The 14,619-nt window shown below is 33.1% G+C and overlaps 1 protein-coding gene across 1 annotated transcript; it reads left to right on the top strand.

Annotated features, from left to right (window-relative positions):
• Positions 1-357: 357 nt before the first annotated feature.
• LOC114385178 (protein-tyrosine-phosphatase IBR5-like) lies at positions 358-6,307 on the top strand. The gene is made up of 5 exons (XM_028345184.1): positions 358-1,163; positions 1,596-1,695; positions 4,408-4,465; positions 4,651-4,757; positions 5,631-6,307. Exons 1-5 carry the CDS (start codon positions 927-929, stop codon positions 5,942-5,944), a joined length of 816 nt encoding a protein of 271 aa, XP_028200985.1. The 5' UTR covers positions 358-926; the 3' UTR covers positions 5,945-6,307.
• The last annotated feature ends 8,312 nt before the right edge of the window (positions 6,308-14,619 follow it).

Raw genomic sequence — 14,619 nt, 5'->3', positions numbered from 1 at the left:
TTTTTTAAAAAGGTATTACCATGGATATAAAAGAACAAAGTTGTGAAAATAAAAATATAAAAATATACACAATTTACTAAAAGAAAACTAGAAGACCTTAGAAAAAAATATTTAATACATTGATTTTATAAAACTTTATATAATCTGTAACGGGGGAAATATCTTTTAATAAGATCTAAAACAAATCCCTTATTGCTTGTGTTTACAGTCTCAAAATATACACAATTTACTAAAAGAAAACTAGAAGATAGAGGGGAGAAAAAGCTTTTTGAGTTATGATGAAAGGAATCATGATTATTTACCGGAAACTAAGAGGTTGAGTGTGAGGCAAGTTGTGTTTTTACGAGATCTAGTTAGTCTAGGAGAATAAGAAACCTGGAGTGTTCACGTGCCAATCAAGAATCTTAAAGCCCCCAAAATCCAACAACTAATATATATACCAAAAAAATTCACCACTGTGTCATTCATCACCCATGACCATGATCCAATCCATCCAAATCCCTCTCTATAATGCCTTCATCAAAATCCAGTAGTAGAAACGAAACGATTGAGTAATCCTAACTTGATGATACTAGTCCTTAGTTGATAACATTGTTATCACATCAAACTTGCAATAACATAAAAACTTCCTTACAGTTCCTCTTTCTCTCTTGTCTCTCTTTCTTCCACCCTTCCCTCTCTTCTCGTCTTTACATCACACCCTCTTTTCCCCCCTTTGCCAAAGCTCTGATCTTGTCCCCCTCCAATCCCCGCTACTCTGCTTTTCTTGATCTGGGTGTCTCGTTCTCAGTTTTGAATCGTTTTTCTGTTCTGGGTCTTTCTCCTCTTCGAAAAAGATCTGATTTTTCTCCCTGTTTTGATTCGAATCCCTCGTGAACCCTCTTTCTTGATCTGGGTGTGTGGGAAACCGTTTTTATCCTTCAATTATGAGGAAAAGGGAGAGGGAGAATCCTTGTGGCGTGTGTGGCCACTATCACAAATATGAAGAAGGGGAAGTGTGTTCGATTTGCGGTCACCGGATTCCGGTTGGATCGGAGAAAACTTCGATACAAGTTAGTGCTTTTCCTTCCGTTGTTCTGCCGGAATTTCTTTACCTAGGAAGCTACGACAACGCATCACGCTCGGAGCTTCTGAAGACTCAGGGGATTTCTCGTATCCTCAATGTAAGAGGGTTGTTATTGTCTTTTTCAATCTGTGATTGAATCTGGCATCTTTTGCAATTTCAATTTTTCGATGATCATCTATGAATGTATGCATGTATTGATGTTTACTGTGGAATTGTGGGGATGCTGGTTGGTTAAATGTTTCGGGGTTTTGTTTTTGGGTTATTATGTGTTCTTGTTTGAGGTTTCAGTTTTTATTGAGTAATTGCAGGTGGTGTGGTTTAGGTTAGGGGTTTCCTTAACAATACTCTTCTAGTTTCTAAGTGGCCAATGATGTTTGAGTCTTTATTTTCTTATACTGATTTTTATTGAGTAATTTGTAGGTGGTGTGGTGTGGTTTGGGTTAGGGGTTTCCTTAACAAATACTCTTCTAGTTTCTAAGTGGCCAATGTTGTTTGAGTGTTAATACCTTTGAATTTTCTGTTTGTGCAGACCGTCCCTTCTTGTCAAAATCTCTACAAGAACTCGTTTACCTATCACTGCCTCCCAGATGACAAAACTTTGCCATTTGATGAAGCAATTCAGTTTCTTGGTATGTTCTTTTGTGTTCATTATACTTATCATTTCATTTGCTTAGGTGCTTCTTTAACATGGATTTGAAATTTTTAATTAATACCTATCAAACATGATACTTGCGCATAGTATTGGAACTATTGGAACGTCAGCCTATTCTTCATGCTTTATACAAATAAATGATCTGCTTTGTGATCTTCTACATTTATTGCATTTGTTATTTCTTATTTCTCTCAAAAAAAGGTACAGGATATGTTGTATTTCTGTCATAGTGATTGATTGTTCTTCTAAAAGAATGAACGCATTTCCTTTTACGATGCTTTTTGCACTTCTACTTTATAGATTGCTCTATGAACCATCTAGTCAATTTATGTACTATTAACAAGCTGTAAATGGAAAAGAAAAGGCAATTGTAGAATCACATAGACCTGGGATGTTTGTTCTTCCATGTCTCAAACTTATCTTTGTACCTCCACCTCTCTTGTTCTTCTGAAACTATTCTCACTTATGTTGCAATGAGAAATTACTTCATTCTGTTATGTTTATCAACCACTCTACTCCTCTCTTTGAAACCAAATGTTGCCTAAAATTACAATTTCCCTTTTCGTCCACTTTTACCTATCCGCGAGTGTTCTCAAAAGTACCTGCTTAAATTCAATATTGAAGAAAGCTTCTTCAGCAATTTGATTATCTGAGAGCATCCCCGCCATCTATCAGTGTATCACAATGACTTGCTACATTTTTTTCCCTCATCATCAGCATCTGTATCCATGACTTCAGGTTCTTGACATATTTAAGATTCTTTTAGGGGCTTAGACTTTCCCAGTAGTGCATAATCGAGTTGGAGTAAAGTAGAAAGCTTTAATCTATTTTTCTTATCAGTGAGCACCATACTGATTGTGTACTGAGATAAATACCATGGTGAATAGTGGCGTGGTGCCCCCACCCCCCAAATGCTATAGTGGGATACCAGATGACCACCATTTTGACTCCTACATAGATTTAAATTACACATATATATGCTGAAAAATAAACAAAAATACCTAAAATTAGGAAAAAGTCTGGAAACAATGGAACAGATTCAATTTCAATGTAATGCCATTAGTATAAACAATAAAGAAAAAGAAGTTTAACACTCATGAATCTGGAAATGCAAGAAAGCTTGAAGAGAAAAGAGAAAGTATTTGAAGAAAAAATCTTGGCCTGTCCAGCAAGGTTAATCTTCTATTGAAAACCGACTTGTCAAAATTGAGCGAAGTGGGAGACTTTATAGCCAACACCGACTCCATGTTGGCGGGAAAAACTGTTATTGGTTCATCGTTGAAGCCTTAGGTATTTGAAGCTGAATTGGCGCTGAAGAGAAAGTGTAGAGAAGCTAGGGCTGGCTGGGCACCAAAGAAGAAAGTGTTGAAGAAAGAAAAGGGATTCTAAATATAACATTATAGGATTTTCCAATTTTACCCCCATAAAAAGCACAAAACAACACTTAAAAAGGGGGTAAAAATTCTCTTCTTGCCCGTTACGCTGGGAGCCGCTGCGGACAGTTGTGAAGGGCATGATCTGTGCTTCAATTAGTGCGGCAATGACTGCAACTAGAAATGTGATACAACGGCTTCACAAGGAGTGGGACCTACCCATGACACACTGTGATGGTGCAATCATGCCGCAAATGCGTGCTATTGACTATTCTGTGATAGACACGCTATGTGCTGCCTAGAATAGATAGAAAGTTGCTGTGGACCAGAGATCAGGGCGTGTGGACAATGACCCTTTGTTCTCTAACTCTGTCGGTAACTGTGGTGAGGTGATAGGATGTGAAACACACCCTAGATCTATAGATTTAATATGACCAGTTGCCAAGGAGAGAGAAAAAGGGGTGGCTGAATTTTTTGTTGTTGAAAATATATAGTAATTAATGAGAGAGAAAATTATGAAGAGCCCCAAAAGTTAATGTTCACGAAAAGGAAATAAAGATATTATTGGTTTTACAAACATCATCTTACAAATTTCTGTTGTTAACAATATATTTTAGGTTATTTTAGATGTTGATCATGAATCTTATGCTTTGTGATGTTTTGATTCAAGATTCCAAGATAGGTCTTTTGATTCACTATTTGATAACTAGTACCTAGAGGGAATTGTCGTTCTATCCTAAATTGTCTTTCAAAAGGTCTAAGCCTTATTGGAATTGTGATAAACTTGGTAATTTTTTGTGGTTTTTCACCTATTCTCTAACCATCTTCTCTCTGCTAATCTGCCCCCATCTTTTCTCCTCCAGTATTGTTAATAGTTGATGGGGAGACATGTTTGTGGGCTTGTATTGTAAACTTTGTTGTATTTCCATCATTGCATAATTAATCTCTAATAAATTCTCTAGTATATTAGGCTTGATTTGAACTTTCTATCTCTCTAAATTTTTTTCTCATTTGGTTTAGTTTAAATGGCTGCTATTTATCATAACATTCCCTGTTTAAGTTTAGTTTTAGATTCTAGTTTGCATATATTTGTTTTTCAGAATATAATCAGCCTAAAATGTTGACAACATTAATGCAATATATGAGTAACACTTCCTATGCTGTTATTCCCTGCATAGAGTTATAACATTTGATTTGGCTAATTAAAACTAACTAGTAATCAATAGTTTCTTTATTTTACTATTGGCAATACTATTTTCTCTAATATTTCTTCCTTTTTACCCTTGATAATGGAGTGCTGTGTGCTTCCTTTGCAGAGCAATGTGAGAAGGATAAGGAGCGTGTTCTGGTTCATTGCATGTCAGGAAAGAGTAGGTAAGATATTGCTGCAAGCGTGCAACATGCTATCATAAGCATGATGGTTACATTTGAATTAGTTAGTGATGACCCTCAGAAAATAAAAGGGAATTGATATAGGTTATTGTACTGCAGCCTTTCAAATGAGGAATGCAATATAAAAATGTTATAATTTTCTCTGAATAACATGTATCCTATGGCAGGTCTCCAGCTATTGTGATTGCATACTTGATGAAGTCCAAAGGATGGAGACTTGTACACAGTTATCAGTGGGTAAAGGAACGGAGACCTTCTGTTGAATTAACTCAAGGTATGTTTGTTTACTGTTTCCATTTTTGCTTCCAGTCTCCAGTAAAGCCATCAGATTGCAGTGTTGGTCAATTGAAGACTCTTATCTGGCCAAGTTATTTATTTGAAGACCATTATGGAAACTTCAAACTAAAAGGAAAACATTTGCACTTCCAATCTGTCCACTTGTTTGACCATCTATTCGCTATTGTTTTTCCTTTGTTAAGCCCTGTGTTTTCTGGTGACCCACTAATGCCTGTTTGTTGGTTGGGTTTCAACAAAACTCTTTCTTTGTGCCCTTGTCTGTCGTAGGACTGATTCATGCACACATCAGTGTTTCCATTTCTCTCCTTTTTTTTTTGCTGTCATGTACTGCACTTCACAGGTCACAGGCTCACAGCTCACTAAATTTGATTGCATGATTATGTTCTTATTATTCCATTTTGTTTTTTCTATTAATTTCCATCACCTTTGTTTCTCTCCCTTATTGTTCCCTTATATTTCTTGGCTTCTGTCATTACATTATGCTTTGGATAAATAGTGTCTGGACTCTGGACTATGTCATTTTTTACTATTAATGGCAATTCTTGTATCTGTTTTCCCACTATATTGTTTTTTGGGGTCATCCAGGATTGACAACTATGTTTTCACATGCATGTTTACACCATGGACTGTTTCTTCAAAATGAAGCAACCATTTTCATACAGTAATAGGATACCAAGGTTTTTACCCTTTGGTAATAAACAAACCATCCTGTTGGAATTGGTGTGATATTACTCGTTTCCACTTATGTATGTTTTTTCTATATCAAGTAGTGAATAATTTCAGGGTTTGGTTGCCTTTCACGAGGCTAATTATCATCTTTCTAACATCCATGCTTCCTCTCTTAATATAGGTGTGTACCAGCAGCTGCAGGAGTTTGAGGAAAAGATCTATGGACGGATCGATAGTGGAAGCTCTCTGGTGCCTGGTTTCTTGCCTGCAGCACCTCCTTCAATTAGCTTTGGTTTTCCAAAGATCAATGATCCAGCTCAACTTCCCTCATTCAGCGCTGGAACTCCTTCAATCTTCGCGCGAGCACCTCTAGACATTGCTCCTACCGAGTTTACATTTGGTGCAGGTCAGACTCAGAAGAATGTGGCTGGAAATCCCTTTAATGCAAATCCAGCAAATCCAAATGGCACTGATATCCAAATGGATGGTTCTTGATCCTTCACCGGCCACTTGTGTGATTAAGCTGCTTGACAATTTGTCTTGTGGTAAAGTTTGCAAGGTACCACCACCAGGCTGCCATATTTCAAGTCAAGGTGCAATAATCACAAGTGACTTGTCAATTCTACACCAACTTCTTTTTTTCCCATGTTTTTCTCAAATCTTTTCATAGTTATCTCTGGTTGTAGTATTGAGATACAGCATATTTTTACTGGCCTCAGTTGTTCTGCGCGACAATATCCAGTTTTCAATATTAGAAGCAAAATCTTATCTACAAGGTATACAAATAGTAAACAATCCAGCTTGTGGAACCGCTGTTTTAAAATATAGAAAAATTCATGGACCAGTTTTTGAAATTCATCATCAATTTCCCCCCTTTATTTTTTATCACCGTACCAAAGTAACCATAAGATGCTCTTATTATTTGAGACTGAATATAATTTTCTGATCTTGCGTTTTGTCATAGTACGTAAGCATGTTAAATTATTCACGTGGAACCGTCAACATTTCACCAGTTATGCCTCAGTCATCTCACCATCAACGTCAATATTATTATGTACTCTATCATTCACTTTATTCTTAATCAGTCCCAGCTCAATAATATATGGTGCATTAAAGTCATGTTCTGCATTTATGGCTGAGTTCCATGCAAAAGCCTTGACAATTCATTTAATAGTACTTGGCAATCACCATTTTCCCGTTTCCCTCCTCTCCTGTTGTCTCAAAAGCATGAACAAGTTCCTCTATCTGTTCTATATTTCTTGCCCTTTCGGTCTTTACTCGTTCAAGTGTCTACATAGCATTTCAAAATTACACCAAGTTGAAGTGTGCTTTCTTTCTCCTGCAATACTAAAATTGCATTTCTATGTTTTCTTTAAAGGGAGGATGAGCTTTGATACAAGGATTAAATGTGTGTTTGATTTTACGTTTGAAAACTTTTAAATGATTATTGAATAAAAAAAATTTGAATTCTTACTTCTCATAAAACATGGATGAGAATGTGTGTCTGTTCTAATGTTAAACTACAGACATCCAAGCTTGCCATCTCATGATTTGAATGTCAAATATTTAAATCTTGGAAATAACCTTCCAGTTTATAAGAATAAGGTTGGTAAGCTTCCGGTTCATAAGAAACAACCCAAGTTGATAGTTTTTTTTTTATGATTATTGATAAAAAAAAAAGTTGTATGAAATCTTCTTTGCTCTTATCGTTTTTATAAAATTGTGAAAATGCAAAATAAAAATATAACTCCTTATCAAACAAGAATAAACTTGTTTTTGCTATCATTTTTTTAGTTGGAAGCTAATATATGCTTGTAAGGTTGCCTCTCTCGGCAAGAAGTCTTTCAATTTTGAGCATAGGAGAAAACATTTAGGAAGGGAGTGGGGGACCCGTGCATATAAATAGTCTTGTATCTAAATAGTATAGGAAAATCTAGTGTGATTAAATATGAAAAAGAGTGATGAATAATAAAACAGTTTTATTATTTGTATCGTATATTAGGTGTTGCATATTTTTTTCTGATCAAGTTAGAATAATTTTATGCTAGTTGATTAACATGTTTGATTTTATTTTTTTTTGGATAAACAAATGATACATATATAAGTAATATAAGTGCACCAGGAGTGCTGGACTACATAAAGGACTAGATCACTCCAGTACGAGGTAACAAAGTCACCACCAAAAATAAACACTAAGCCACTGACTAGGCACCCACATCAGAAAAAATCCTGCAGCTAACTATGCCATTAGCATCTTTGCATATGCATATATGAATCCCATAGTACTGTACTGTCTACTGTGAACCTCAATTTGCATATTTGCCCACCCACCTGGCAAATATAGTAAGAAAACCTGCAAGTGAGATGTGCCCTCCTCTTGGCTATTGCAAAAAGTGCAATTTGCATCAGCCAAGGTTCTAAAAAAGGTTCTGTTTTGTCTGCACTCTACCCTGCATAACTCTCCACACTAAACCCTGTATCTTAGAAGGAACCGGAGTGCTCCATATTAATTAACTAAGAAGCTTTTCCTCCTCCCAAACTCGTTGCATATAAATAGTCTTATACCTATAATATTTCCCAAAATTAAAGGAACAACTTTTCTTGTTTTATTTCTGTTGTCCTTAATAAAAACCCTTCGAGAACTCATGCGTGTTTCATCCCCAACAAAAGATTACCCACACAATCTTGTTGGTTGCTGTTATCTTAATAATTTCACATATATTCACTTTCTCCCTTCCCAAATAAACTATAAATAGTATAAACGATATAAAACTATAGCTAATGAGTGGGAAGCTATATAACTTGCTCAAAAACAAAAAACGTATCCAGCAATCCTGCCACTTTTACAATTCACTGTAAAGTACACTGTTCATCAATTATGAATTTTTATATTAAAGTTAAATCGATGATTTTTATTACAATTATTTTAAAAATCATACTGAAATGTCGCCTAATTAATAATGTAAAAATATTTCCAATAACATTGTCTTAAAATGAAACTCTATCCTTGTAACATATGAACGAGAACATAAAGGGGATTAATGAATCTTATGTACTGACTTTTTTTTAATTAATTTTTTTTAGGTAAATTGAATCCTAAGTATTCATAAAGTTACGATAAACCTCAAGATTCAAAGAAATACACTTATATATATATATTATCTACGGACAATATTCTTATTTCAGCAACAAAAATCAAACTCAATTTATTTGTGAGATGTGAGTTCTTATATACCGACTTTATCACTTAATGAAATCTAAGTGAACCAATATGTTTTATAGGTATAATAAGTTTCTACTTTAAAGTAAAAATAATAAACAGGAAATCGTGATAATTTACAATGTCAAAAGCTTTTTTTATTTTAAAAAAAATGATTGATGATCTGTTTTGTGTATGAACACACTGAAATGATTTTGAGTACAATTGAAAATTAGATGCGTTCACGCATTTGTAATTGTTGGAAGAAGCTCAATTGATACATATTTTAATCTGATAAATCAAATTTAACACACATTATTTTAATTTGAGATCTTAATAACTATCCGATTTAAATCCATTGGTTACAAAGCATTTGACTCCGTAAATGCGTGTAATTTCTGAGTGCATGCAGGCTATCCAGATCAATGAATTAATACACCATTATTTCTCATCATTGAATGTGCATTCGTGCACGTAAATGCTACAGAAATTGACAACAGCATAGATAGAAAGCTTTTAACCTGCATTGCAGTGACCTATAATTGAATAGCTGGTGAAGTAATATTTTAAGTGGATTGCTATATAGCTGTTCACCTAGCTAGCTATAAATCCATGCCAAACGAAAAGGAAACAACATTTTCAAATCGCAATAGTATTTTTATTTTCTGGATCCTACATACATTTACTCAACCAAGACCATAAAGAAGACCGAATAAAATTAAGCTAAAAAGCCTAAATGAATTCCTCATATCCCACAAAGAGGACCCCCCCAAAAAAAGAAACAAAAACAAAAACAAAAACTGGACTCAAGACTTGCCAACAACTTGAAAACAAATTAATTCTTATTCTAGCTAGCATGTTTGGAAATTCGTTGGGAAACGAAGGAATCACATTTAGGACACTGAAGCTATAACTGCTAGCTTATGAAAATCACATCCGAAACGTGAAAAATCACATCTGAGATGCGAAACCAAATACATCAATGCCCCAAGACATTGACATTGTTGTTTGCAATATTAGGAGAGTCATTACCATCATCATGATGGAAATGAGAAGCAACCTTCTTCACTGCAGCCTTGAAAGTGTCATCAATATCACCATACAATCCAAGAGAGTCATCTTCATCCGTGCATTCTTCCACTCCTCCTTCCGGGTGGCTGGATCCGCACCCTTCACGAGGATCTTCGCGCCTCACGGCATGAATGATCGGTTCATCATCGTCGTCGTCGTCGTCATCGCCGGCCTCGGTGCCCTTCATGCACCACATGCTAACAATGAGAACTCCAAGACCAAAAACGAGCATGCCTTTGGTATATTTGGCCATTGCTAGCACAAGATATTGGTTCAGTTAGTTTAGTCTTTGAGAGGGACGCACAAAGTTGTTATAGGTAGAAAAGAGAACGTGGGGCAATTTAAAGGCAACGTTGTTTACTATTATGGGAGCAATATTTAAGGTTGTGTTTTAGACTTTAGAGTTGGAACTGGTCTTAGGGTAGATCCACTTGAAGCTGAAAAGATGTTATCTTATGTTGTGCGTAGTACAAGGTTCTAGCTACTAACGTGGGAAGTGAAGATCGGCTATTTTTAGGTTGAAACGTACGTGTAATGATGGTTAACGTTGTAAAAATTGCAACAATATGCACAAGAAGTTGCATCGAACTAAAGATGTGTCACTGTGCATGTTGAGCCACTTGTATACTTTTAAGTTCAACGTACGTGTTTGGGAAAATTTATTTATATGAAAATATAATGTTTTATTTCGGAAGTTCGTTTAGAAAATTGATACGCGTTGAGCGAGTAAATATTTTCGTAAAACTTGTGTCCTCATGTTAATATTATCAATTGTTTAGGGTGTGATTGATTTGTTTTTTTATTTTCTATTTTTATATTTTGTTTTTATTATTTGAAAATTGTTTTTATTTTTAAAAGATTTGAATTCTAAAAATATGTTTGATTAACTTTTTGTTTTCTGTTTTTAGGAAATAAAAACATTGAAAATTTATGATATATTAATTTCTTATTTTTTTATATTTTTAAATTTATCCAAAATTATATTCATTATCATTTTATTTTCATTTTATCCCAACTGAGGTTTTTATTTTCAAAAATTCAACCAAGATATTTTTATCACCATTTTCTATTTTTAATGAAAATAAAAACAAAAAACAGACAAATCAAACACTCCTTTACATTCTCAAAGGATTGTACATGTGTGTGATTAGAATAGCATTACATCTATCTTTTTTTTTTCTCTCTCGTCATTCTCTTCTTCCGAGCGTGTGTATATTATACAATGCTTATCGCCATTGGTGAATATATATATACTATTATTGTGATACGAAGCTTTTATATTGATCCAAATTAATTAAAATGCAACAGAATGGTTTTCATTAATTATATACTGTATAAAATACATTCACCTCATTTAATTTTTATTTTAATAGAATAACAAACGGTGCCAGAGATTTTGTCCTTGCTCCCGACCTCTATAGTACTTAGATATAAGTACTACCTACCCAACTTAGGTTCCACCTTTCCAGCATCAATTTTCCTCAAAATTTGGTCAAATTTGAAGCCCATTCCATAAACATATAGCAGCTAAGTGAGCTAACATGAAAATCACGACGAATTGAATCTCTGACCCCATCTCATTTATCTACTTGTTATTATTAATTACTTGTAGTACATTAATTAAAGGTTAAGTTAGGCTAGAATAGAAGAATAGTGGCTTGATAGAAAGTTGAACTGTCTAGAGATTGTACGGGGCTGTCTGCCCAACGTTTAGTATCTTCTGTTGGGCCTTTGGCCCTTGTTTACACCCAAAAAAAGGGGAAATTTTATTAATTTATGTTTCATTTTGATCCAAAAGTTTTTCAATGCCACTTATATTGTACGATGTAAATAATTTAATTAGAAGAGACCAGAGGGTTGGTTTGGTTAATACTTAATACTTACTACTTAGTAGGTGGAAGCTATTGCACATATTTAATAATTTTTCATATCCATGGCACGTACTAGCTGTAGGAGGCAGTTGGTATCTATCTGATAGTTTGACACCAAAGTACCTACCCAGTTGTGAGCAATGGTGGCCACACCCAGCTGGCTGGGGTCTTCCATCAACCTCATGATTTTGTTGCACCTATTCTGCTTTAATGTTGCCAGTTGGAATTCGATATAAAGTAATGGCCTCTCTAACATGGCTTTGCACAACATTTACCATTTAGAAGATGCATGAACCCATATATAGCTATATTTATATTCTCCGCTGCCATCCTCATATACACCTTACCCAATATCACACTGTATGTGTTCATTTTGACAAATTTTCCTTGGTACATCTTGCTTTCTTAATGAAGTATTTTATTTTTATAACTACCGTAATTAAAGTTATTGACTCTAGGATAGAATCTTAAGGTATCTTGACAAGTGTTGTTCCATTAGGTTAATTATGAGATTAATCTTAGATTCAAAATTTAATCACATTTAAAATTTATTGTTTCTTTCCCAAAATTTATTAGGTGAGAACTAAACTTACATCATTTTCCACAAGTACGTCTAATATTTTCTCAATTAAGATACATTCACTAAGTCGATCTTAAGAAGTTTGTTCTTGTCATTCTCATTTAATTCAAAAATTATCTCTAATGAAAACATCATTAATCTAAATACCAATATAAAAAATCTTAAATCCGACAGAAAGGAAATTTCATTTAAAATTTTAGGTAAAATCCTTAAATTTATCCAAGTAAGAATAAAAAAATTGCAACGTATAGACTATTGCTATTATTATTTTTTCCTTATTTTGCAGGCATAAATGGTGTGATGATATCAGTATTTTTTTCTATTTATAGGAATAAAAACAAATATTAAAAGATTTAAAATAACTTATACGTTAGATTCCTTATCTGATGACATTGCCGTGATTTTGTGCTTGCAATATCTAACTTATAAATGAGCGAACAAAGCATTTAATTTAGAACTAGTGACATCGGCAATACTGACCTCTAATATTTAGTCCAATTTTTATATATCCATGCATCTATTTTAATTACAACCAAACAAATAATTTAACTACTACGAACATAATAAACATGATAGTGATTGGGCGCATATCACACACTCACGCTATTATCATATAAAATTCAACTATATTGACATGACCAAATTTAATTTTGCCGGTGAACTGTCTCGAAAGTCTGAATTATGAAAGGAATTCCCTACAAGCATCAGGGGCATGTATCATGTATGAGTAAACTAATACCTGCAAATTAATTACAATCAAAACTGAAACTGAAAGCGAACTTCTAATATAAATTAAAATGGCGATCATGTCAAGATCGATAAAACCTAGACGAGGATTTTACACCTCTCTCTAGGAAAAAATGGAGAGAAAATTTCTATAATTATGTGAGGATTTTACACCTCTCTCTAGTATAATTTAAATAATTTTTCTTAATTTTCTTCTACTCTTTAGTACTCTTTCACATAATCAAACTTGTTGAATAATCAACACTTTCATAAATAAAATTATTCATCTCTACAAAGGATCGTGAAAATACAACAAAAATTATATCATAGAAAAAATAATAACAAATACAAAAATTTAACATGGTTTGACACCTCTTGCCTACGTTCAAGAAATCATCTCAAAAATATTTCACTATCACAAAAATGATTATAAGATTGTAACTCACCCCAAATAGTATATCACTCTACAAACTTGAGTACTTCACTCAATGGTTACAAAAAATGATAATGCTCTCACACAAAAATATTTTTCTCTCAAAAAGTGACTTTGGTTCATAATCTCTCTTCACGTATTGTGATTCTCCACTAATTATCTTCTCTATTTATATTAGACTGAAGATTGTCACCAACTATAATAAAAAAGTTCTCTTAAGAGTTGAAACAAAAATAATTTCCAATACATTTATTCAAGTAAGGTTCATATAGTAAGATGTAATCTTTCACTCTCTATTTAAGTTACCTAAATCTTAATGATAAAAATTCAATTCTCAATATACATGAACCTTATTTTTTGACTTGAAACTCTACAAAACTCACCCTAAGGGAATGTTTGATAGGAGGAAGATCATAAGATGAATAAAAATATTAGAAAATAAAAAAATAAGATGAATAAAAATAGATGAGAGATAAGATAATTTATTAATTTTAGGAATTAGTATTTGATTTGAGAGAAATAAAAAAATAAAGAAGAGAGAAATAAGATAATATAAAAAATCATTTGTTAATTGATTTTTCGTTCAAAAAATAGATTGTTATTTCTACGGACACACATGTAACTATCCACAAATTTTATAAGTATCCATGGGTATCCACAAATATTTGTTAATAATAAATTTTTTAAAAAGGTAAAATAAAAAGATTTTGAAACAAATAATTATACTAAAATAAAAATAATTTTAAAATATATATTTATGCTACAAATAAATTAGAGAAATTTACTTTTGTATATAATAAGAACATTTAAGTAATTTCAAATTGTGGGTATCCGTAGGTACAAGTACCTTACTATTTTTAAGATTATGCTAGCCCTCATCAGTTTGTTTATATCCTCCTTCTTGTATTGTTGAGATAGTGAAATAATATGAGTACTCTTTCGTAAAAAATAAAAAATAAAAAACGTACCTTACTATATTTCCTCGCCCCACTAATAAGCAGGTATTCATTAATGTATCCATTTTTAACTCGTAGTAGGTTTTACTCACAAATATAAACGGGTGCATATATGTTTCTAATTTTTGCCATCTCTAACTTCTCTATTGCATTCTATATACTATAAGTGCAAAATTTAATCATGTGTTTTCTCACATTATTTAGGAATGAATTTGATAATATATAAATTATCATATCTATTAAATAATATGTAACATATCATTATCCTTTAAAAAATGATAATATATCATTAAATAATAATATAAAATATTTTTTTAATATATATCAAAACATA

The sequence above is a fragment of the Glycine soja genome, chromosome 14 (assembly GCF_004193775.1).
Source record: "Glycine soja cultivar W05 chromosome 14, ASM419377v2, whole genome shotgun sequence".
Classification (NCBI taxonomy): Eukaryota; Viridiplantae; Streptophyta; class Magnoliopsida; order Fabales; family Fabaceae; genus Glycine; species Glycine soja.
Note: the sequence above shows the minus strand (reverse complement) of the source record. Positions and strands in the feature narration are given on the sequence as shown.